The sequence below is a fragment of the Lepus europaeus genome, chromosome 5 (genome assembly GCF_033115175.1).
Source record: "Lepus europaeus isolate LE1 chromosome 5, mLepTim1.pri, whole genome shotgun sequence".
Taxonomy (NCBI): domain Eukaryota; kingdom Metazoa; phylum Chordata; class Mammalia; order Lagomorpha; family Leporidae; genus Lepus; species Lepus europaeus.
In genome coordinates, this window is record NC_084831.1 from 13,894,270 (window position 1) to 13,915,884 (window position 21,615).

At 50.7% G+C, this 21,615-nt stretch overlaps 1 protein-coding gene across 1 annotated transcript; it reads right to left on the reverse strand.

Moving 5' to 3' along the window:
• Positions 1–10,534: 10,534 nt before the first annotated feature.
• Positions 10,535–13,246, reverse strand: LOC133759489 (phospholipase A2, membrane associated-like). Its single transcript, XM_062190555.1, has 4 exons — positions 13,207–13,246; positions 12,864–13,008; positions 12,524–12,630; positions 10,535–10,677 (listed from the first exon to the last, which is right to left on the reverse strand). The coding sequence occupies exons 1-4, from the start codon at positions 13,244–13,246 to the stop codon at positions 10,535–10,537; spliced, it is 435 nt and encodes a 144-aa protein (XP_062046539.1).
• Between the last annotated feature and the right edge of the window lie 8,369 nt (positions 13,247–21,615).

Consider the following 21,615-nt stretch of genomic DNA (forward strand, 5'->3'; position numbering starts at 1 on the left):
TCTTCTGCTGCTCTCCCAGGTCATAGCAGAGAGCTGGATCGGAAGAGGAATAGCCAGGACTGGAACCAGCGCCCATATGGGATGCTGGCACTTCAGGCCAGGGCTTTAACCCACTGTGCCACAGCACCAGCCCCGATTTCCGGTAACTTTAAGATCATACCTTTGTACTGGGTAAGAATTTCCAGAACTTCAATAAAGAAAGTGGTGACTTCAGGGCAGGCGTTTAGAGCAGCGGTTAATTGGGAAGGAAGAACTCAAACTATCCCTCTTTGCAGATGATATGATTCTTTACTTAGGGGATCCAAAGAACTCTACTAAGAGACTATTGGAACTCATAGAAGAGTTTGGCAAAGTAGCAGGATATAAAATCGATGCACAAAAATCAACAGCCTTTGTATACACATGGCTGAGAAAGAACTTCTAAGATCAATCCCATTCACAATAGCTAAAAAAAAATCAAATACCTTGGAATAAACTTAACCAACGATATCAAAGATCTCTACGATGAGAATTACAAAACTTTAAAGAAAGAAATAGAAGAGGATATCAAAAATGGAAAAATCTTCCATGCTCATGGATTGGAAGAATCAATATCATCAAAATGTCCATTCTCCCAAAAGCAATTTATAGATTCAATGTGATACCAATCAAAATACCAAAGACATTCTTCTCAGATATGGAAAAAATGATGCTGAAATTCCTATGGAGACACAGGAGACCTCAAATAGCTAAAGCAATCTTGTACAACAAAAACAAAGCATCACAATACCAGATTTCAGGACATACTACAGGGCAGTTATTATCAAAACAGCATGGTACTGGTACAGAAACAGATGGATAGACCAATGGAACAGAATAGAAACACCAGAAATCAATCCAAACATCTATAGCCAACTTATATTTGATCAAGGATCCAAAACCAATTCCTGGAGCAAGGACAGTCTATTCAATAAATGGTGCTGGGAAGATTGGATTTCCATGTGCAGAAGCAGGAAGCAAGACCCCTACCTTACACCTTACACAAAAATCCACTCAACATGGATTAAAGACTTAAATCTACGACCTGACACCATCAAATTATTAGAGAACATTGGAGAAACCCTGCAAGATATAGGTACCAGCAAAGACTTCTTGGAAAAGACCCCGGAAGCACAGGCAGTCAAAGCCAAAATTAACATTTGGGATTGCATCAAATTGAGAAGTTTCTGTACTGCAAAAGAAACAGTCAGGAAAGTGGAGAGGCAACTGACAGAATGGGAAAAAATATTTGCAAACTATGCAACAGATAAAGGGTTAATAACCAGAATCTACAAAGAGATCAAGAAACTCCAAAACATCAAAACAAACAACCCACTTAAGAGATGGGCCAAGGACCTCAATAGACATTTTTCAAAAGAGGAAATCCAAATGGCCAACAGACACATGAAAAAATGTTCAAGATCACTAGCAATCAGGGAAATGCAAATCAAAACCACAATAAGGTTTCACCTCACCCCGGTTAGAATGGCTCACATTCAGAAATCTACCAACAATAGATGCTGGAGAGGATGTGGGGAAAAAGGGACACTAACCCACTGTTGGTGGGAATGCAAACTGGTAAAGCCACTGTGGAAGTCAGTCTGGAGATTCCTCAGAAACCTGAATATAACCCTACCATACAACCCAGCCATCCCACTCCTTGGAATTTACCCAAAGGAAACTAAATTGACAAACAAAAAAGCTGTCTGCACCTTAATGTTTATTGCTGCTCAATTCACAATAGCTAAGACCTGGAATCAACCCAAATGCCCATCAACAGTAGACTGGATAAAGAAATTATGGGACATGTACTCTATAGAATACTATACAGCAGTCAAAAACAATGAAATCTGGTCATGCAACAACATGGAGGAATCTGGAAAACATCATGCTGAGTGAAATAAGCCAGTCCCAAAGGGACAAATGTCATATGTTCTCCCTAATCGGTGACAACTAACCAAGCACAAAAAAGGAAACCTGTTGAAGTGAAATGGACACTATGAGAAACAGTGACTTGATCAGCCCTTGTCCTGACTGTTGATGTACAATTTAATACTTTATCCCTTTTAGTATTTTTTTTTGGTTCTAGTTAATACTATTGGTTGAACTCTGTAATTAACACACAATTATTCTTAGGTGTTTCAATTTAACTGAAAAGGGATCCTTGTTAAATATAAGAGTGGGAATAAGAGAGGGAGGAGATGTACAATTTGGGACATGCACAGTCGGACTTGCCCCAAATGGCAGAGTTAGAAATGTGCCAGGGGATTCCAATACAATCCCATCAAGGTTGCATGTACCAATGCCATCTCACTAGTCCAAATGATCAATTTCAGCTCACGATTGATCACACTGATAGGTCTAAGAGTCAAAGGGATCACACAAACAAGACTAGTGTCTGCTAATACTAACTGATAGAATAAAAAAGGGAGAGCACGATCCATCATGGGAAGCGGGATACACAGCAGACTCATAGAATGGCAGATGTCCTAAACAGCACTCTGGCCTCAGAATCAGCCCTTAAGGCATTCAGATCTGGCTTAAGAGCCCATGAGAGTATTTTAGTCATGGAAAGCCAAGATACTCTGGCCAAAACAAACAAACAAAACAAAACAAAACAAAAACCTAAATGAAAGATCTCTGCGAGTGAGATCCCAGTAGAAAGAACGGGCCATCAAAGGATGAGGTACCTTTTTCTGAAGGGAGGAGAGAACTTCCACTTTGACTATGACCTTCTCTAAATAAGATCGAAGTTGGCAAACTCAAAAGGCTTCCATAGCCTTGGCAACTCATGACTAGAGCCTAGGGAGATTACTGACGCCATAAACAAGAGTGTCAAATTGTTAAGTCAACAACAGGAGTCACTGTGTACTTATTCCTCATGTAGGATCTCTGTCCTTAATGTGTTGTTCAATGTGAATTAATGCTATAACTAGTACGGAAACAGTATTTTACACTTTATGTTCTATGTGGGTGCAAACTGATGAAATCTTTACTTAATATATACTAAATCAATCTTCTGTATATAAAGATAATTGAAAATGAATCTTTTTTTTTTTATTTTTTGACAGGCAGAGTGGACAGTGAGAGAGAGAGACAGAGAGAAAGGTCTTCCTTTGCCGTTGGTTCACCCTCCAATGGCCGCCGCGGTTGGCGTGCTGCGGCCGGCGCACCACGCTGATCCGATGGCAGGAGCCAGGTGCCTATCCTGGTCTCCCATGGGGTGCAGGGCCCAAGCACTTGAGCCATCCTCCACTGCACTCCCTGGCCACAGCAGAGAGCTGGCCTGGAAGAGGGGCAACCGGGACAGGATCGGTGCCCTGACCAGGACTAGAACCCGGTGTGCCGGCGCCTCAAGGCGGAGGATTAGCCTAGTGAGCCGCGGCGCCGGCCGAAAATGAATCTTGATGTGAATGGAATGGGAGAGGGAGCAGGATATGGGAGGATTGCGTGTGGGAGGGAAATTATGTGGGGGGATAAAGCCATTGTAATCCATAAACTGTACTTTGGAAATTTATATTTACTAAATAAAAGTTTAAAAAAAGAAAAAGACACCAGCTGGGATGCCTGCCTCCCATCAGAGCGCCTGCGGTTAAGTCCCGCCTCCCCTGCTGACTCCGGGTTCCTGCTAAGTGCACTCTGGGGGGCAATGGTGATGGCTCAAGTGGTTGGGTTCCTGCTGCTCACATGGGAGAGGCAGACTCGGGTCTCAGCTCCTGCCTTGGGCTTCTCTGTCTGTTGCAGGACTTTGGGGGAGTGAACCAGCGAGTCAAAGCTCTCGTTGGTCTGTCTGTCTCCCTATTTCTGTCTTTCAAATCAAATAAGTAAAGAAATAAAAAATTTAAAGGTAAGTTTCTAAATGAAGGAGAAATCAGGAAGCGATGGCGTTATGAAGCTGCCACTGAAGACCAAGCAGAAATAAGAATTCGTTAGATGAGAATAAATGCGTTGATAAGGGCAGCGTTGTTTTTTATTTTGGAATTTTATTGATTCTTTCTTTATTTTAATGTTTTGTTTCCCAGATTCCCAAACTTTTTTTTTTAATTTTCTCATACTTTATTGCACAGTGCAAATTTGATCAAAATGCACATTTTGTGCTGAAACCTACACTACCGCTGAGGGTTTGGTGTGAGATCCCACCGCTTACTTAAACACAGTTCAACCCAGCATGGAGGTGAGCTTCCTTCTGACGCTGAGCTACGTCAGCGCCGTTTTCTGTTGACCCAGACGACGTCGGTGGTGTCTTTCCTTCTTCATTCTTGCTTCTTTTGTTCTTCTTCAGAAGTTCACAGTGTAACAGAGTGGAAATTACAACTAATAGAAACTACTTTAAAAATATGGCTTTACAGACGCAAAAAATTCAGTAATGTTGCCACAACCCCTCGTACAATGTGATCCTTATTTACTATTATCCAGAATAAATTTCTGTTCATATTAAATTATTCAAGTATATCTACAGCAGTGTTTGTAGCCGAGAGGTCCCATCGCTCAATGAATGGCCTCTCTTTGAAGAGCACTTCTAACTTCAATACAATTAAGGTGGAGTTTTAACAATGTCTTGATTTTACAATGTATCATACATTCTCAATGTTCAGAGGAGCAAAACATAATTTGATTTATAGCGAGTTTAATATCCCTTTGGTACAGCACCAGAAGTTAAAAATGGATCTAGCCAAATGGTCTCCTCTATCATAGTTTCTCACCATTTATTTCTACAATAATAAACCCAAACTGAGAATGAAGACAACTCAGGTCAAATACGTTCACCTTAAAGAAGTAAACATCTCATCCACTTCACACTTAGGATACATAACTGCTTTCCTACAGAGCCAAACCTGTTTTATTCTTATAAGCCATAACAATTTGGCAATATATACTTTTGTAAACAGACTAAAATATTTACTTTTTCTCCCTACGTGACCCCTACAGAATTCAGAAAATTATTTGTGGATATTCTTATTTTATATCAATATAGTTGTTTGTGTAAGTTCAGAGTTCATTCTCTTTATAACTGTATACAACTGGAATTACTGGATATATCTTCAACACTGTATTTGATATTTGAAAATGTTCATAGAATGCCAGACTTACAGGGAGCAAGAAAAAACCCACTTCCTGCCAGGTCCTAGAATTTTAGGATATTTGGGGAACCTTGAGAAGAGAGGAATTCACCTCAATTCCTGGGTCCTGCAGGCAAGGTTTGGTTTGACTTTCTAGCCCTAAGAGGCTTTCAAAAGTTCAGCTTGAGAATCTGTATCAAAAGTGCAAGCAAAGCAAAGTTATTAAAAACAGCCTATTAGTCACAATTCTTGCTGCGCCTATGTAAAGGGTCGTGAGACTAAGCCGATTTTGCAAACAGATTTTTCTTATTTTGATGATCTTTGGTAGAAATGAGTGTGGCAGTACAAAGAGAAATTGTAGTTCAGAAGAAAAACGATGGTGCACCTGTTATCATGTGGTAATCCTGTTCGTTGTCTCTAAGTTTTTAAAAGTCTGACTGCAAACTGGAATGGATACTGACTTCTGGCTTTCCCCAATATCTGGTTACGGTTCTCCAGCTACAAACAGGAACTTCCCATGGCGGAAGCCCTACAAGCTGGAGCTGGAATGTAAGTTGCCAGGAATGAACCTCGGGTCTGATGTGTGGGCCATTCAGTTCTCACCCAAACACCAGTGCCAGCACCAGGGACACTCCAGCTTCTAACAGGGGTGAGAAACAGGTGGCTTCATGCTGGGGACACTGTCCCCAAGACGCTAGAGCAGGATTTCCATGATAGTAACTATTCTGTCCCTCTTAGTTTTTTTGTTTTTACTTCTCTTAATTTCCCCCTTGCTCATGCTGGCCCCGCTCGCTTGGCAGGAGAATGCTGTAATTAGGAGATTACAAGAGTAGCCCCTGGGGTGACTTGGCGGAGTGCTGCACCTGTCGTGTCAGATCAAGATCTTCCCGCTGCCTGTGGGGCCCTTTCTCTATGGGCGACTTTGGCAAAGATTCACCTTGCACCAAGGGTCTCTCCCATAGAGTCAGACTTCTAGACCCACCTGCTCTTACTCCCTGCTTTCCTGTAACTGGCTATGGGATACTACATAACAGAACTGCTGCCTACTGGCTGACTGGGGGGAAGTTGCCAACGCTTCTTGTACATGGATAAACTCAGTTGCACAAATTAATGAACATTCCTTGATCTATTTGGTTTTGGTTGGTTTGGTTCAAGGGGACCCTGGCTAAAGGCATACGCCCGGCTCTTGGTGTTGTCCTCCCGAGTGTCACAGCTGTCGCCTCTCTGGTGTGTGCTCTCAGAGAAGTCATATCCACCTGCTGCACGCCACATGGTTTCTGGTAGAAATGAGGAAAACTCCGAGAAGTGCTTAATGAGCACCTGTAACCTATGAATGACACATGCAAACTAAAAAGCCAGGGGCCGGCGCTGTGGTGTAGCAGTGCAGCTGCCTGAGACAGTGGCTTCCCATATGGGCACCGGATCGAGTCCCCACTGCTCCACTTCTGATCTAGCTCCCTGCCAACGTGCCTGGGAAAAGCAGTGGAGGGTGGCCCCGGTGCTTGGGCCCCTGCACCCATGTGGGAGACCCAGAAGAAGCTCCTGGCTCCTGGCTTCAGATTGGTCCAGCTCCAGCCATTGCAGCCATTTGGGGAGTGAACCAGTAGATGGAAGATCTCTCTCTCTCTCTCTCTCTCTCTTTCTCTCCTTCTCTCTCTGTATTTCTGCCTTTCAAATAAATAAATAAATTTCAAAAAAACAAAAAGAGCTCTGCTTGGGAGAGGAACTGTTGGAAACCGATGTAGGCTGTTCAGCTACCTCCCATTCCCTCTCACTCTTGGCTACCCCATCCTCTCCTCCTCTCCCCATCCCTCTGACCCAGAGACGGCCACTGACACTGCGAATGCTGCCTCCTGCCAGGATGCTACTTGGAGCAGAGCCCCTGTCTGGGGTGGCAGCAAATGAGAAGCTCCACGCCTGGAACTCGTGCCACCCCCTCCCCTTAGATTCCCCTGAGGGACTCAGATACTCCCAGCAGCAACACAGAAAACTCATGTCTGCTGTCTGGAAGAGCGGGTGGGCCAGCGCGTGCAGTAAGCGTGCGAGACGTTCTTACGCAGACCATGGAAGGTGCCAGGCGTGGAAGGCAAGACGAAGCCACTGGGAAACAGGAAGCTTGGGTGTGAGTGTTCATGAAAACTATAATCCTTGGAACGGGTGCTTCGATGAAGATTAGATTGAGAAATCTTCCTAGGGGAAAGAGTAAAAGGAAAATAGAGAAAAAGAAAGAAAATCCAAGAAATACGGAGTACAGGTGCACCAATGTCTGGATGACAGAAGTCTCAGAAAAAGAAAAAATGGAGGGAGGAAATACTCAAAAGGAGGACAAAGCTAAAATTCCTAAAATGAAAGAAAGAGTGCCAATAGGGCGCATAAAGAAAAGCGGTGAGCTAGACACGGGGTGTGAAAGTTAACAACACCAAAGACTCAGAGGGCGACTCTGGCGGCCTCTGGACAGAGAAGCTGGATAACCAACCCTGGGTGAGGATTCAGACTTATTGTCAGACTCAGGAAGAAACAGAGGGGGTGGGTTTTTGGTTCAGCTGTTAAGACGCTACTTGGGATGCCAGAATCCTAATTGGAATACCTCCAATCCAGCTGCCTGCTAATGCTCACCCTGGGGAGCATAAGGTGATGGCTCAAGTACTTGGGTCCCTGTCCATCATGTGGAAGGTCTGGATGGCGCTCGCAACTCCTGGTGTCAGTCTGGCCCAGCCCAGGTTGTTGTGGGCCTTTGGGGCAATGGACCACTGTATAGAATCTCTGCATGTGTCTCTCTGCCTTTCAAATAAAAATAAAGAAACCTAGAGTATTACAGCCTCCCAACTTGTTATTTGACATGAAGTTGTGGAAGAAGCGCTCTTGGAAATGAGACCTCCAGGATGTTGCACGAGAGCCTTGCTGGGAGTATGTCCTTGAACGAGAGTGCAACAGTGCCAGGTAACACAGTAAGGGTAACAGTAACAGTAGCAGTAACACAGCCCTGAAGCTGCCGCTCCCTTCCCCTTCCCCTTCCCGGATCAGGGCAGGAGGGAACACAAGCCCTTGGCAAACACTGAACTGAGCCTTTAGCGCAAGGAGCTTTCCCTCCTTTGAAAGGTGCTTTGAGCTGAGAAAACAAACACTGAGGGGCAGTGCGGTCCCATCCTGGTCCCAGCAGGTCCAGGGAGGGTGCAGGGAAGACATCGCCTCTGCCCACCCCGTAGTCCACGGCGCTGACCTCGAAGGCCCAGCAGGACAGCACGATGCTGACTTGAGACCGTGGCCGGCACTTCTGCCTCCTCCACCAGGGCTGCCCAGAGCGTGGCTGTGGCTTGTTGCTGGCTTGGTCCTGTAGCTGTAGCATGGACGTACCCAGACGTACCATGCATGCCGAAGAGCACCAGCGCTTTATTGTAAAATTTTACTTATTGCATGCAATTTGGATTTTTGTATCATTTTAAGGAGTCATAAACTATTCTTTTTCTTTTGATATTTTTTTCCAACCAGCGGAAAGAAAAAAATCCATAGAAACCTTAGCTCACAGGCCTCATGAAAACGGCCAAGGGAGAGGTTTGGCCCTAGGGTCCCAGGGTGCCAGCCCCCTCAGCGTCTCCGAGACTTGGGGAGAGGAATGTTTATGTGTGTTTGACAATGCTAATTTTATTTTGAATGGGAAATATATTCGTGGGGTTAAAAAATCAAAACAACATAAAAAGTTATATATCGAAAAATCTCCCCCTCATGGCATCTGTACCCTCCCCATTTCCCTGCCAGCCCCACTCCCCACAAATAACCATTTTTGTGAATTTTTTCTTGTGTGTTCTTTCAGCATTGATGGAGATATGAGCCCGTATATACTGGTGTTCCCACTCCTTGCTACATAAATGTAGTGCATTGTTACTTTACTTACAACTACATGCTTGGAAATCCTCTCTCCCTCTCTCTTTCCCCCCACTCCCCTCAGCAATTTAAATCTTCGTTGTGGCATAGACTCCTTTTGTGAAAGGCAGAGACACATATAGAGACAGAGACAACTGGAGAGAGAACCTCTATGTACTGGTTCACTCCCCAAATGCTCACAACAGCCAGGGCTGGGCCAAACCAAAGCCAGGAGCCAGGAGCATGATCCTGGTCCCTCACGTGGGTGGCAGGGACGCGAGCCATCTCCTGCTGCCTCCCACATGCGCATCAGCAAGGAGCTGGAATTGGAAGCAGAGCTGGGACTTGGACCCTGGTACTCCAGTACAGGATGTGGGCACCCCAAAGCAGTGTCTTAACCCTGGCATCAACACCCGCCCCTGCGGGATCTTCCTACTGGAACAAGCAAGCTTCCCCCGTTGCACAGACGTACATACTCCTTTCTCTTCTCTACGCAGAAACCTGAGTTTTTTCTAACTCAATTGAGAAAACTGCTGGGAAGAACCAGCCTGCTCACGCATCACTGTGTGTGTGTGTGTGCACCTGTGTGGACCACAGGGCAAGTTTCCAAGAGGTGGCGTCACGGAGCCGAAGGCGCATCACCTTTCTCCTGCGACGGCTGGTGCCAGTTTGCCTCCCGTAGGTATTCTGCCCTCCCCCCAGTTAACCTATGACTGTTTCCTTACATACTTGGCCAATAGGGCAGGGGCTTTTAACCATTCTCATGCATACAAATTTCATCTCCATGGAGTTTTAATTTGCATCTCTCTGGCTTTGGGTGAGAGTGCACATGGCCAGGGTTGCCTCCAGCCAAGGAAGCGTCTTCGGGCAGAATTAGAAGCTGGCCCTCCTGGGAAGAGGACTGTAGAATGTCACCTCCTCCGGGTGATGAAAGGGGTGGGAAAGCTGCCAACACCAAGGCAGGGTTGCTTGGGTCAACCCTCACCAAAATAAATCAATCCAGACAGACTAGTAAGAATTACAAGGCAGCCACAGCCACAAATTGAACCAGTGCACACGCTGCGGGACTGCATGGGTCAAATGCCCAGGAAGCCAGCCGCGGGTGAGTGGGTGACATGCAGGAATTGGCTGGCGGCAGCCACTCTTCCCCACAGAGGAGCAGAAGAGCCCAGGAGGAAGACGCATGAGGACGGCGTGAGGACGGGCAGCCAGTACTCCGCCCGCAGCAATGGCGGAGTCTCTCCCACGGCGAGAGCGCCCTGGACACGGCCAGAACCCACTGCTTTGCATTCACAACCCCTCGCAATTCCCAAGCCCACGTGGGTGGCACCAATGTGGTCTCCAAGGCTTAGGTGGGATTGGACCCAGCCATTGGACACCAGGGCCTGTATGTGAACCTCTGCACCATATTGTCTTATTCTCCCAAGAGCAGTGCTTGGGACACACACACACACACACACATGGCTAGCTGATGGCACATTTTATTCACAAGAGACCCCTGGGAGTGCTTGAGGCCCTGGGAGGGGACGGCCCCGCCTTGCCTCCGGGGTGGGAGACGACTAGTTCCGGGAAAGACGGACTAGGAGGTGGTCGGCTCAGCATCTGGGCTTGCTTCCCTTGCACAAGGAGTTAGGATAGCGCTGGTACTTGACGTTGTAGGTTATCTGGTTTGCAGCAAAGCAATCGGCTGCGATCTTATCGCACTGACACACTTGTCTCTTGCAGAAGTCCTGATTTGCTGGGATCACAAGAACACAGACCCCAGATGGGGGGTGGTTGGTTTCCTGTGGCCTCCTGTAAGAACCCGGGGAGAAGACCCGGCCGCATCTTCCCAAAGCTCCCGGTGTCACCCAGTCCCTCCACTCCAGGTGGGCTGAACGGGTGTTTCTGGCTGACGGGAAACGGGATGGCTGCCCTTGGAGAGTGCACTCCTCGTGCGATGGGGGCGCACGGCAGCCGGGCACTGGTGCTGACCAGTGAGCCACGGAGGGGGGGCCCGCGAGGACTTCTGGGAAGGGTTCACTTCCTGCCTCCACACACAGAGCTGCGCAGTGGGAAAGCCGCCCGAGAGGCTGGGGCCGCTGCCTGCACGGCCCTGCGTGGATGCTGCCCGGACAGCAGAGCCCAGGGCTGGGGAAGCCCGGGTCCCGGATGCAGGGCTGAGAAGCTGCCCCAGGCCCGGCCCTGCCTCCTCCAGGATCCTGAGGCGCAGTCGGCCATGCCGGGTTCCCAGCCACTCCCAGTCGGCACCTGCTGCTGGGGACCTGCCTGCCTGGAGAGGCCATGGTGCAGAGAGAGCTCCTGACCCTCCAGGACTCTGGTGAGGGCGGCAGGCCACGCCCTCCCGCCCAGCCTGGATCCCAGGTGCGGGACCTCAGCACCCTCCCTGCAGTCCCCGCTCTCTGCTCCCTGCAGCGCCCGGCTCTCCACTCAGGGTGTCCGCTGCCGGTCCTATGCTCGCGTTCTCCCACTGCCCGGCCGGCTGGGATCTGCCTTGGTCGTCACCCTGCCTGGAGAGCTCCCTGTGGCCCCGGGGCCTGCCTGCCTCTCGGTCCGAGCAGCGCTGTTGGTCCCATCGTAGGGTCCCCCTCTCTTCCGTGGGTGTGGTCAGTCATCTCACTGACACCGGACCTGCTCACCCACCTGGCCTCATCGCTGGGCGCCCAACCCCTCTGTCTCCTTCCTGGGCCTTGAACCACCCAGTGGGGGAGCAGACCCCCTGCAGCTCCCTGCTGCTGGCCTCTGAGTGTGGCCCAGGCCAGAGCCCCACCCCCCAGCTGCAAGTCCCCGCCCCCACCTGCCCCTGTGCACTGACAGAACTGCCCCTCCCCACACTCCACCCTGGCTCCTGCCATCCTCCTCTCCGTGGTGCCCCCGCAGTCACAGGCCAGGCACTCCCTGCCCCACCCCTGCCCAGGCCATCGCCACACTGGACTGGCGCTGCCTCAAGTGCATCTTGGTGTCACTCTCCACCCCTTCCCCCCTCCTGACCCCCACCTGCTCTCAGCAGTTGTCTGCTCTAGGCCCCGCCCCCTCACTATGCCCCTTCCTGTCGCGTCCACCCTGCAGGCGGGGCCAGTCCTGAAGTGCAGGTGACCCTCACTCCTGTGTGCACCTGCTCTCTGCTGCTCTGGGACAAACTCCAGATGGCTCCCGGGCTCAGGGCCTGGCTTGCCTCAGCCCCTTCCTCCCTCCCCAGCGTCACCGCTCCCTTCTCCCCATCCTGCTCAGTCTCCCTGGGCAGCTCAGGATGGCATCTGGTCCCCCTCTGGTCCCTCATGTCCGGCTGTGATCTCTCCTTGCCATGCCCGCAGTGCCCCTCCCTGGCTCTCTGCACAGCTGGTGCAGCCCAGCCGAGGCGGCCCCCCTCTCGGGGTGACCTTGAGCACCTGCTGCGGTCGGGTCCATCCTTGGCATCCTTGCTTCTGGAGTCTTGGCCACCTCTGTCCCCGCTGTCCTTACTCCCACCCAGCCGTGAGCGTCTAGAGGCAGGGACAGTGTCCCTTTGCTTCTCTCGCTGTGGTGCTTTCAGTGGGTGCTCAGGGAATGAATGAGGGAACTTCATGGAGTCGTAGGGCTCTTACCACAGGTGATTTTGCCTTCACTTATGCTGTAGTTGTAGTTCAGGAGTTTGGTGCCACACCCCATGTTCTTCAGACGTTCATAGCAGCAGTCATGGTCAACACAGCACCTGAGCAGGGGGACATCCTGTGAGTGCCTTCCCGCAGCTCCAGGGTCCCTGGGCCCCCTGGGTCACCCCCTTGACCCTGGGCAGAGACCCAGTGAGTCTGGCGTCATCTGGAGCCTGTGTTTGCAACACGCTGGCGGCTCTTCCAGCAGGGACGTGCTGGGACCTCTGAGTTGGTGAGGCCCCTACTGGGCCCAGAAGTGAGCAGGGGGAAGGGAGGGCTGGGGTGGCCTCACCGATCTGTCGCATCCTTGGGTTCTCCTTTGCCACCCAGACCGCAGTGACAGCCGTAGCCATTGTAATTCAGAAGAGCGCCCTTCCCTGTCCTGTGCTTGATCATATCTGAGAAGGCTATCAAGTTGCAGTGTGCCTGCAGCGTACCTGGGGGAACATGGCCCAGTGATGGCGTGCGGCCCCAGGTCCTCCCTGTCCCCCTCATCTCTGATACTCTCTCTGCCCCCAGTTGTCTTCTCTCCTCCCATCTGGGGAGAACTCTTGTGATGGGCGGGAAAACCCAGGGACAAGGGTGTAGCCCTCTTTAGGCTGTCCCCTGTGTCAAGTACCAAGGTCAGCTCTTACCAATGACCATGATCACTGTCCACAGCAACAGGGCCTTCATGTTGAGAGCTCTGTAGGGGAAAGAGCAGGCGATTGGCCTAGACCCCTCTCCCCGGTGGTCCAGCCCCTGCCCTGGTCCCAGCTCTCCCGCCCAACTTGGCAAGCCCAGGGCTCCCACGTGCTCCTCCCCCGAGGCTATGTCCAAGGTGACCACCTCTGTCCTCACAGTGGATGCATGGGTACCCTTCAACGCTGTGCACGCATGTACACACACACACACACTGCCTCCTGACCCTTTCCAGCTCTGTGGAACGGTTTCCCTTTCTTGGGACCCTCACACCCATGGAGACCTCACATGATCTGCTCATGAGACTGCCAGCTACTGGATGGATGTGTCCAGGTTTATCCCAAGAAACTGGGAGGTTTATGAAGTCAGTTTGCGTCTCCTGTGGCCGGGGTTGGAATGTAGTGTGCTACAATGCCACTGGAGATGCCGGCATCCCATACTGGCAATGGTTGGAGTCCTGGCTGTTCCACTTCCAGTCCAGCTCCTTGCTAATGGCCTGGTAAAATAGCGGAAGATGGCCCAAGTACTTGGGCCCCTGTCATCCATGTGGGAGACCCAAATGGAGCTCCTGGCTCCTGGCCTTGGCCTGACCCAGCACTGACTGTTGCAGCCATCTGGGGAGTGAACCAGGGGATGGCAGATCTGTCACTCTTGCTCTCCAACTCTGACTTTCAAAATAAATCAATAAATCTTTTTTAAAAGATTTATTAATTTATTTGCAAGTCAGAGTTCACAGAGAGAGGAGAGGCAGGGAGAGAGAGAGAGAAAGAGAGAAAGAGAGAGAGAGAGAGGCCTTGAGAGAGAGAGAGAGAGAAAGAGAGGTCTTCCCTCTGCTGGTTTACTCCCCAGTTGGCTGCAATGGCTAGAGCTGTACTGATACAAAGCCAGGAGCCAGGAGCTTCCTCTGGGTCTCCCATGCTGGTGCAGGGGCCCAAGGACTTGGGCCATCTTCTATTGCTTCCCAGGCTGAAGCAGAGAGCTGGATTGGAAGTGGAGCGGCTGGGGCTCGAACTGGCTCCCATATGGGATGCCAGTGCTTCAGGCCAGGGCGTTAACCCACTGCCCCACAGCGCTGGCCCTATTCAATACATCTTTAAAAAAAAGATCAGGCCAGCCTCTGCTGTTTTCCTAGCCTTGTTAGCTGGGAGCTGCATCAGAAGTGGAGCAGTCTGGACTTGAACAGTATCCCATATGGGATACTGGCATTGCAGGCCTAGAGGCTCAACTCCATGCCACAGCACCGGCTCTGTAAATAATCTTTTTTCATTTTGTTTTTTTAAAAAGCTTGTATCTCCCCTTGGGCATTTCTTGCCTGTCCCCATGCTGGATTAAAGGCTTGGGAATTCCATTCATGAAATCTGATCCTCCCAAATTTATCTCCAGAACTGAAGCAGAACCTTCTCTTTGCCAGACGCTCCAGTCCCATGCAGAATGTGGGCATACACTGCCACGTTCATGCACACTGGAACTCATGCCTGAGATCCTCACAGACTCACCCCGCACACTTGCACACGGGCAGCCTCTTGTCCACAGTGAACTGTGCACAGGTGCACACACACACGCACACACACACAACACAGCACTCTCGGAGTCAGACAATACACAGGCATTTGCTTTTGGGTTTTTACCTGTCAGACGATGCTGGAGTTGATGCTTCCAAGAGACGCTGTGGTTAGTTCTGAACTCCAGCAGCTCCCCTTAAATAGCTGCTCCCTTCAGGGTGTGGGGGGCTGGTGAGGCAGTGGATGGGGCTGTGTGGGGTCAACTGATGGAATCCAAGATTTGACTGCCCTGCCCCCGTGTAATTGCATCAAGTGACGGGAAGGAGTTGAGAACCAGAATTTATGTGCCTTGAGCTGATACCAGAATCAATTATGTGGTCAGATGGGTTGATAGGCAGTCAGGTTGGTCCTGGTGGAAAATGAGGGTGCAAAATGCTTGTTTCCCCAAAAGTTACCTTTAGCAAGGTCAAAAGCACCTGTCCCACTCCGTAGGAATTTCCAAATTTACTATGAGAATAGCAAGGGAGTGGCCGTTCCCCCCTCTGAGCTCCAGTGACCTCCAGCCTTCTGATTTACCTTGAGCGGGACAGGGTAAGACAACAGATCAGGCCTTTTGATGGCTTTGTCCCGCCTTGTACTGCTTGACAGCTTTTTCCCCCCAAAATTGTGCTTAAAAATCCAAGCAGCACCAGCCCCTTGGGGTCTTGCCTCACTTGGAGCCCCCAGGAAGTCTCTGACTCTAATAAATGTTGCTTTTAAATACATCTTGCTTTTCTCTCTGCCTTGTCCACTTGGAAATTCTTCCACGAGAGACAAAGAACCGAGCGTGGACTTCGGATTTGCTGAGTAAATTCTCAGGGGTCTGAGTGCCGGGCAGCCCCCTCCCTGCTGTCCCACCTAAGGTGACAATGGCTGTGCGCTCGTTGTGTTAACGGAGAAGGCAGGGTTCTTGTCTTCACGCAAGAAAGAATTCAGGTGTGAGACAGGGAGTAAGTGGAAAGCAAAATAGCAAGGTTGATTAGGGCAGGGACATCCGTAAGAACAGGTGGGCACCTCTCCAGACAGGACCTGAGCCTGGGGGAGAGCGAGGTTACATGGCTGAGAGAATACACCTGGGCAGGCCAGGCGGGCGGCTCAGCAGCGAGGCAGAGGGCTGAGCGCACAGTCTGGTTGAGGCCCGGGGTTTAAGGACCTCTTCTCCTCCTGGAACAAAGGACTTTTTGGATGTAAATACGAAAATTTCTGAGTTTTTCCCCCTAAGTTATCAGACAGGGGGCAGCCTGAGAGGAGCCTTAGAGGAAGGATGGTAGAAGGGTAGAAGGGGCAGGGCATTTGAAGTGCAGATCCTGAGACGCACCTGGGAGGCTATGGGGTGACTTTGAGATGCGGATGCTGGACCTAGATGCCAACTCCTTAGGCCTTTGTCACACACACACAAGCTCATTTCTGACTTCCTAAGGAGCAGTTGCAGGCTCAGCTGCACAGACAAGGGGAGGGTGCCCTAAGTGCCACCTGGGAGGATGAGGACCATTCCAGGGCCTGTCCTTGGGGGCCCCACAGTCCAGCCGGCAAAGGGATTAAGGAAGTGGATTCCCCTCCCCCGTGCCTCCACCTTCTCCCCCACTCCACCCCACCACATCCCACCCCATCCCAGCAGCTGTCCAAGCTGGGAAAACAGAGTCTGTCCTGGACATTCCCAGCGAACAGCTGTCTGCAGGCCATCCCCTTTCTAGCTGTTCGGCCCCGGCCCATCAGGGCTCCTGGATCGATTGTTCCCTCTCGCCTCTGCCTTCAGGGACTTAGTGCAAGAAAGGATTCAGGCAGGAGACAGAGAGCAGTGGAACGCAAAGCAGCAAGGTTTATTAGAGTAGGGACATCCGTAAGAACGGGTGGGCACCTCTCCAGACAGGACCTGAGACAGAGTGCCTAGCTTACACTCCGGCTGGGGTCTCTAAGGGCATGGGTCTTGCCTTCCCACCTTTCCTCTCCCTCTCTCCTTGTCCTTGTGCAAAGGACTTGTTGGGTGTAAATACAAAAAATTCCTTTCTGAGTTTTTCCCGTTGAGGTTATCAGACTGGGGAAGCCTGGCTGGTGTCGCCCCGCCTTGGAGGAAGGATGGTTATCAGGCCAGGTAGAAGGGGCAGGGCACCCTGTCAAGTTCCAGGTAGGACGTTTGAAGAGCAGATACTGGGCTGCACCTGGAAGGTTATCGGGATGACTTTGAGGTGCGGATGCTGGGCCACTGTAGCTGTAAATTCCTTAGGCCTTTGTCACATACACACACAAGCTCATTTCTGACTTCCTACCCAACATTACCACTGAGGTTGTCAGACAGGGGAAGTCTTGTTCGTGTGGCCAAGGGACTTCTCTCTAGGGTGCCCGCCTTAGAGGAAGGATGCCCATCAGGCCAGGCAGAAGGGGCGGGGCCTGGAAGGTGGTCAGGGCCTGGGCAGGTGCTGGACTGCTGTAGGTGTCAGTTTCCTTAGGCCCTTTTCACACACATAGACTCATTTCTAACTTCCTGCCTGACCATCCACAGTGTCAAACACTCGCCGATGGCAGCCCAGAGACAGCCCGCGTGCCAGAGGTGCTCAGGACCATTCCTCCCGCGCCCTGCACTCTGTAGCCCCTCGTACGGTGGCCCCTCACTGCTCAGGTGGCTCAGTGTCAGTTCAGTGCCGAGGGTCACTTCCGGGCTGCAACCTGGGCAGTCAAGGGGCAACCCCAGCCTGTCCCTGCCCCTCATGGGGGAACCTGCAGATGGAAGCTGCCTGTTGTCAGGGACTGGGTGAGCCCCAGGGGTCCTTGTGCGTGAGAATAACTTCTGCTGTGCTAAACCTCTGATGGTGGAGGTTGGCGTTATTGCAACAGTGCCCAGTCTATCCTAGGAGCCATCCAGGCACCTTTCCTCTTGAGAATGCAATTTACTTCCAGCGCTAGACGCGTGTCATGGCTGAACTGTGTTCCCTTCCCTGCCTGCACTCCCAGTGTTGCAGTGCTCAGAATTCCAGAACTTTCTCTGGAGAGATGCATCGTTGCACATGTCGGAAAGATATGGCCATGGGGGTGGAGCCCTGCCTAGCACCACTGGGTCCTTAGCAAAAGGAGAACATGGGGCACAGTCACTCACACAGGGGGACGACAGGTGCAGGGCAAGCCAGGGAACACGTGGAAGTGCCAATCAACGCCATAGAAGGCAGGGAGAGACCAGTTGTGGGTTCTCCCTCACAGCCCTCAGATGGAACCACCCAAGAGAGCGCCTGCAGCCTCTGAACCCACAACCACGAGACCACCAGCGTCCAGCGTTTCAGCCTTTCAGGGGAACCCAGTACAAAGCCAGAGCAGCCCACCCCAGCCCTGAGGGTCCCTGGGAGCCTCCTGCCCTACGCCCAGTCTGGCTCCTCTCCTGGGGCAGTGGATCTCAGGCCTGAGTCAGGGTTCAGAGGCGTCCTCCTTGGGTGCTTCCTGGCCTTGGGTTAGACAGCCCAGCTCTGGGATACCAGTTAGCACAGCAGGCAGAGCAGCTTGGCCTCCGGGCGCCCTGGTGGCCCAGGCCCTGGGGTGAGGTCCAGGCACAGGCAGTAGAAGTGCCTTAGCACTCGGGCACTCTGCTGGCACCAGACAAGCTCGCTACATTTTACCACAGCCAGCTTCAAAGTACAGCTGAGCTGACAGAGTCCCCGCGTGGCTCACCCCACAGTGCACACGCTCCACCACCACCAGCATCGTGCACCAGCGTGGGACGTCTGTTACCATCAGTGAGCCAACGCTGACACGTCCCTATCCAACAAAGTCATGGTTGGCATATGGAGCACTCTTGGGGTGTCACGTGCTGTGGCTGATGCAAATATATAATGACTGTATTCCACTCTTAGTGTCACCCCCAGCCGTGTCACTGCCCTGAAAATCCTCTGTGTTCCTCTGCTAATCTCTCCTTCCTCCCCGGACCCAGGCAACCAGTGACACCCTTCCCGCCTTTCCCAGAAGACCACTGAGCTGCAGTCTTGTTCACTTGGGACTACACCTTCACGTTCCCTCCCACGTTGTGACGTGAGCGCGCCTTTCCTTTCATCTCCGGATAACACTCCCTCGTCTGGATGTGCCGTCGTTCCCGCGTCTACTCCCCTGGAAGGCCGTGTGGGGTGTTCCCTCTGCTGGCACTCAGGATCTAAGCAGCAGCTATCCACATGGTGGGCTGGCTTTGTGCCTGCACATTGTGGGGGATGTCAAGGCGCTCAAGGGCTGGGCCGTTGGGCAAGGGTCCGCGTTCAGCTCTGTATGTGCCTGCCGAGCTTCCCTCCACAGTGGCTGCCCCACTCGGCATTCACACCAACAGTGATTGAGGATTGCTGTTGCCCCACGCCAGCACCAGCCTGTGGTGGTGTTGGTGTTTTGGCCACCAGCCGTTCTTACAGGTGTGTGATGGTGTGTAGTGATCCGGGTATGATATTCTCCTGTGATGTGTGAATTGAGCATGTTTTCATGTGTTTGTCTTCTGGGTATCTCTACTGGGGAAGTATCCAGATAGTTCACCAGTTTTTCAATCAGGTTACTCTTTTATTCCTTCTTGTTGAGTTTTTAAAATGCTTCATATGCTTTTGATAACATTCCTTTGTGAGCTATGTCTTTTGTGTGTAAGAATTCATGGCAGTTTTATTCAATAATATAATAGATGATACAATAATTTCCCATCACCTGGATGTACCTTAGTTTATGCATCTGTTTACCATTAAAAGACGTGTTGGTTGTTTCCAATTGTTGTCACAGTTTTATCGCCAAACAGGAATAGTTGCAACCTGCATTATAAGGAGAATGGCCAACCGATTTCTAGCATAGGCATACTATGGGATGCTTGGTAAAAAGAGCAACGCATATTTTATGTTATTATGGCATTAATACTTTATGCTAAAGCAAACACTTTATCCTTTTCACTAATGGAAGCATAGAGAAGATCGTATTAGTATACAAGGCATAGAGAAGATCGTATTAGTGCTATACACAGCATGATTATCCACTGTTACGGTCAATGGAAGTAGCTGGGCATCAAAGCACACACATGATATCTGATTTCATTCGCAGGAAATTTTAAAGCAGAAAAATGAAATCAAGGACAAAGTAATCAGAACAGTGCTTTCCCCAGGATTGTTGGTTGAATTGTGCTCCCCCAAAATTCATGGGTTAAAGTTTTGAGCCCCATTAACTCAGGAGACTGTGTTTAGACACAGGAGCGTTAGAAGACCATCCAGTCAAACGGAGGCTATTGGGATGGTCCTGCTCCAACAGGACTGGGGCCCTTATAAGCAGAGGGGCCGTGAACAGTGACAGCCACGCAGAGTGGGTGCCCTGTGAGGACACAGGGTGCAGAGCAACACCTGGAAGCCAGGGAGAGAGACCTCAGAGACCTAATAACAGTGGTGAGGATAGGGAGAAGATAAACTCCTGTCATGCTGGACCCTGGCCTGTGGTGCTTTGTCCTGGGCATCCCCAGGAAGCGAGAGCACCCCGTGAGGGCCTTGCCTGGGTGGGGGCGGCAGGGAACGCCCCAGGAGATGGGACCTCCCATGGAGCCATGCGATGTGGGTAGTGAGGGGGTATCTGCCAACCTTGTTCGGCTAAGGTTTCTGCAGGTCGGCCATGGGAATTTTTGCATTTAAGGGGTCAAGGGGAGGGAGCGCACGAGGTGCACACGCCCTCGCCTTCGTCCACTGCTGCCACCTTCTTCTTCTGTCGCTCCTGGTGCTGCTTGCGCGCTCCTCCCCTGCGGACCTGGTGCCTCTTTGTGAAGCGGCGGCTGAGGAGACTCCGGCACTCGCCATGGCCGATGCAAAGCCCAAGGAAGGAGTCAAGACTGGGAACAAAGATCCTGTTAAGTTGCAGGGGGCGGGGCAGGATGGTTCTGCGGTGCGGTTTGAGATGAAGAGGCACACACCACTTAGTCAGCTAATGAGAGCCCATTGTGAACGACAGGGTTTGTCAACGAGGCAGATCAGACTTGACGGGCAGCCAGTCACTGAAGCAGACACACCTGCACCGTTGGACACGGAGGACGAAGGTTGATGTGTTCCAGCAGCAGATGGGCGGTGTCTGCTGAAAAGGGGACCACTGCTTACTCCAGAACTCTGTCCTTACAGACCAAGAACACACGCTCAACCAGAAAACTGCAGTGGGTTCCACCCCATCCTGACCACTGCAGCGTAGTCGTCCCTATTCTTCCATGTCCCCTTCCCCACTCCTTTGTTGTAGATTAAGTAACAGGTGCACGTGCACAGGCATATTGTATTTTTTCTTTTCTTTCTCTCTCCTTTTTTTTTTAAAACTAAACAGCCAATGGTATGTTTTGATTGACATCAAATGGAGATGGAATGGGGGAGAATCACATTTCTGTGGAAATATCCCTTTCCCCATGAGTGGCATGGGCATTCAGCTCTTATCTTCATATTCCAGTAAGTTATTTTGCTCTCACTGTTTTAATAAAAAACCCAACAACATAAAAATCCTTGCATACCTCGTTTGATTGGAGAATTTTAATGTTTTTCATTTATGATTATAAAACCAAGGACAATTTTATAACTTTTTTGTACATAGCTGTTACATGGAGGGCAATCTGTCTTTAAGTAGCCAGTAAATTACTCTTAAAAAAAAAGAATCCTAGATAATTTTCCCTTCAAAAAAAAAAGGAGGGGGGGGGACTAAGACAATGGGTAGCTTTTCCTAAAGACCTAGCTTTTCCTCTTCTGAAATATACAGGCAGCTCCTCTCTGAAGGGAACCCCTGTTCTGTGCACCAGTAGATCGGGCCAAGCCTAATTCGAGTCCCTCCCATTAGATGCCAGGTCATCAGTTGGAACCCTAAGTGGACCGG

Excerpts from the sequence above, each read along its gene's own strand:
- LOC133759489 (XM_062190555.1), bottom strand. The coding sequence starts at position 13,246 with ATGAAGGCCCTGTTGCTGTGGACAGTGATCATGGTCATTG. Across the intron at positions 13,009-13,206 it reads GACAGTGATCATGGTCATTG|GTACGCTGCAGGCACACTGC; the intron begins GTAAGAGCTGAC and ends ATGTTCCCCCAG. Across the intron at positions 12,631-12,863 it reads CCCAAGGATGCGACAGATCG|GTGCTGTGTTGACCATGACT; the intron begins GTGAGGCCACCC and ends CCCCCTGCTCAG.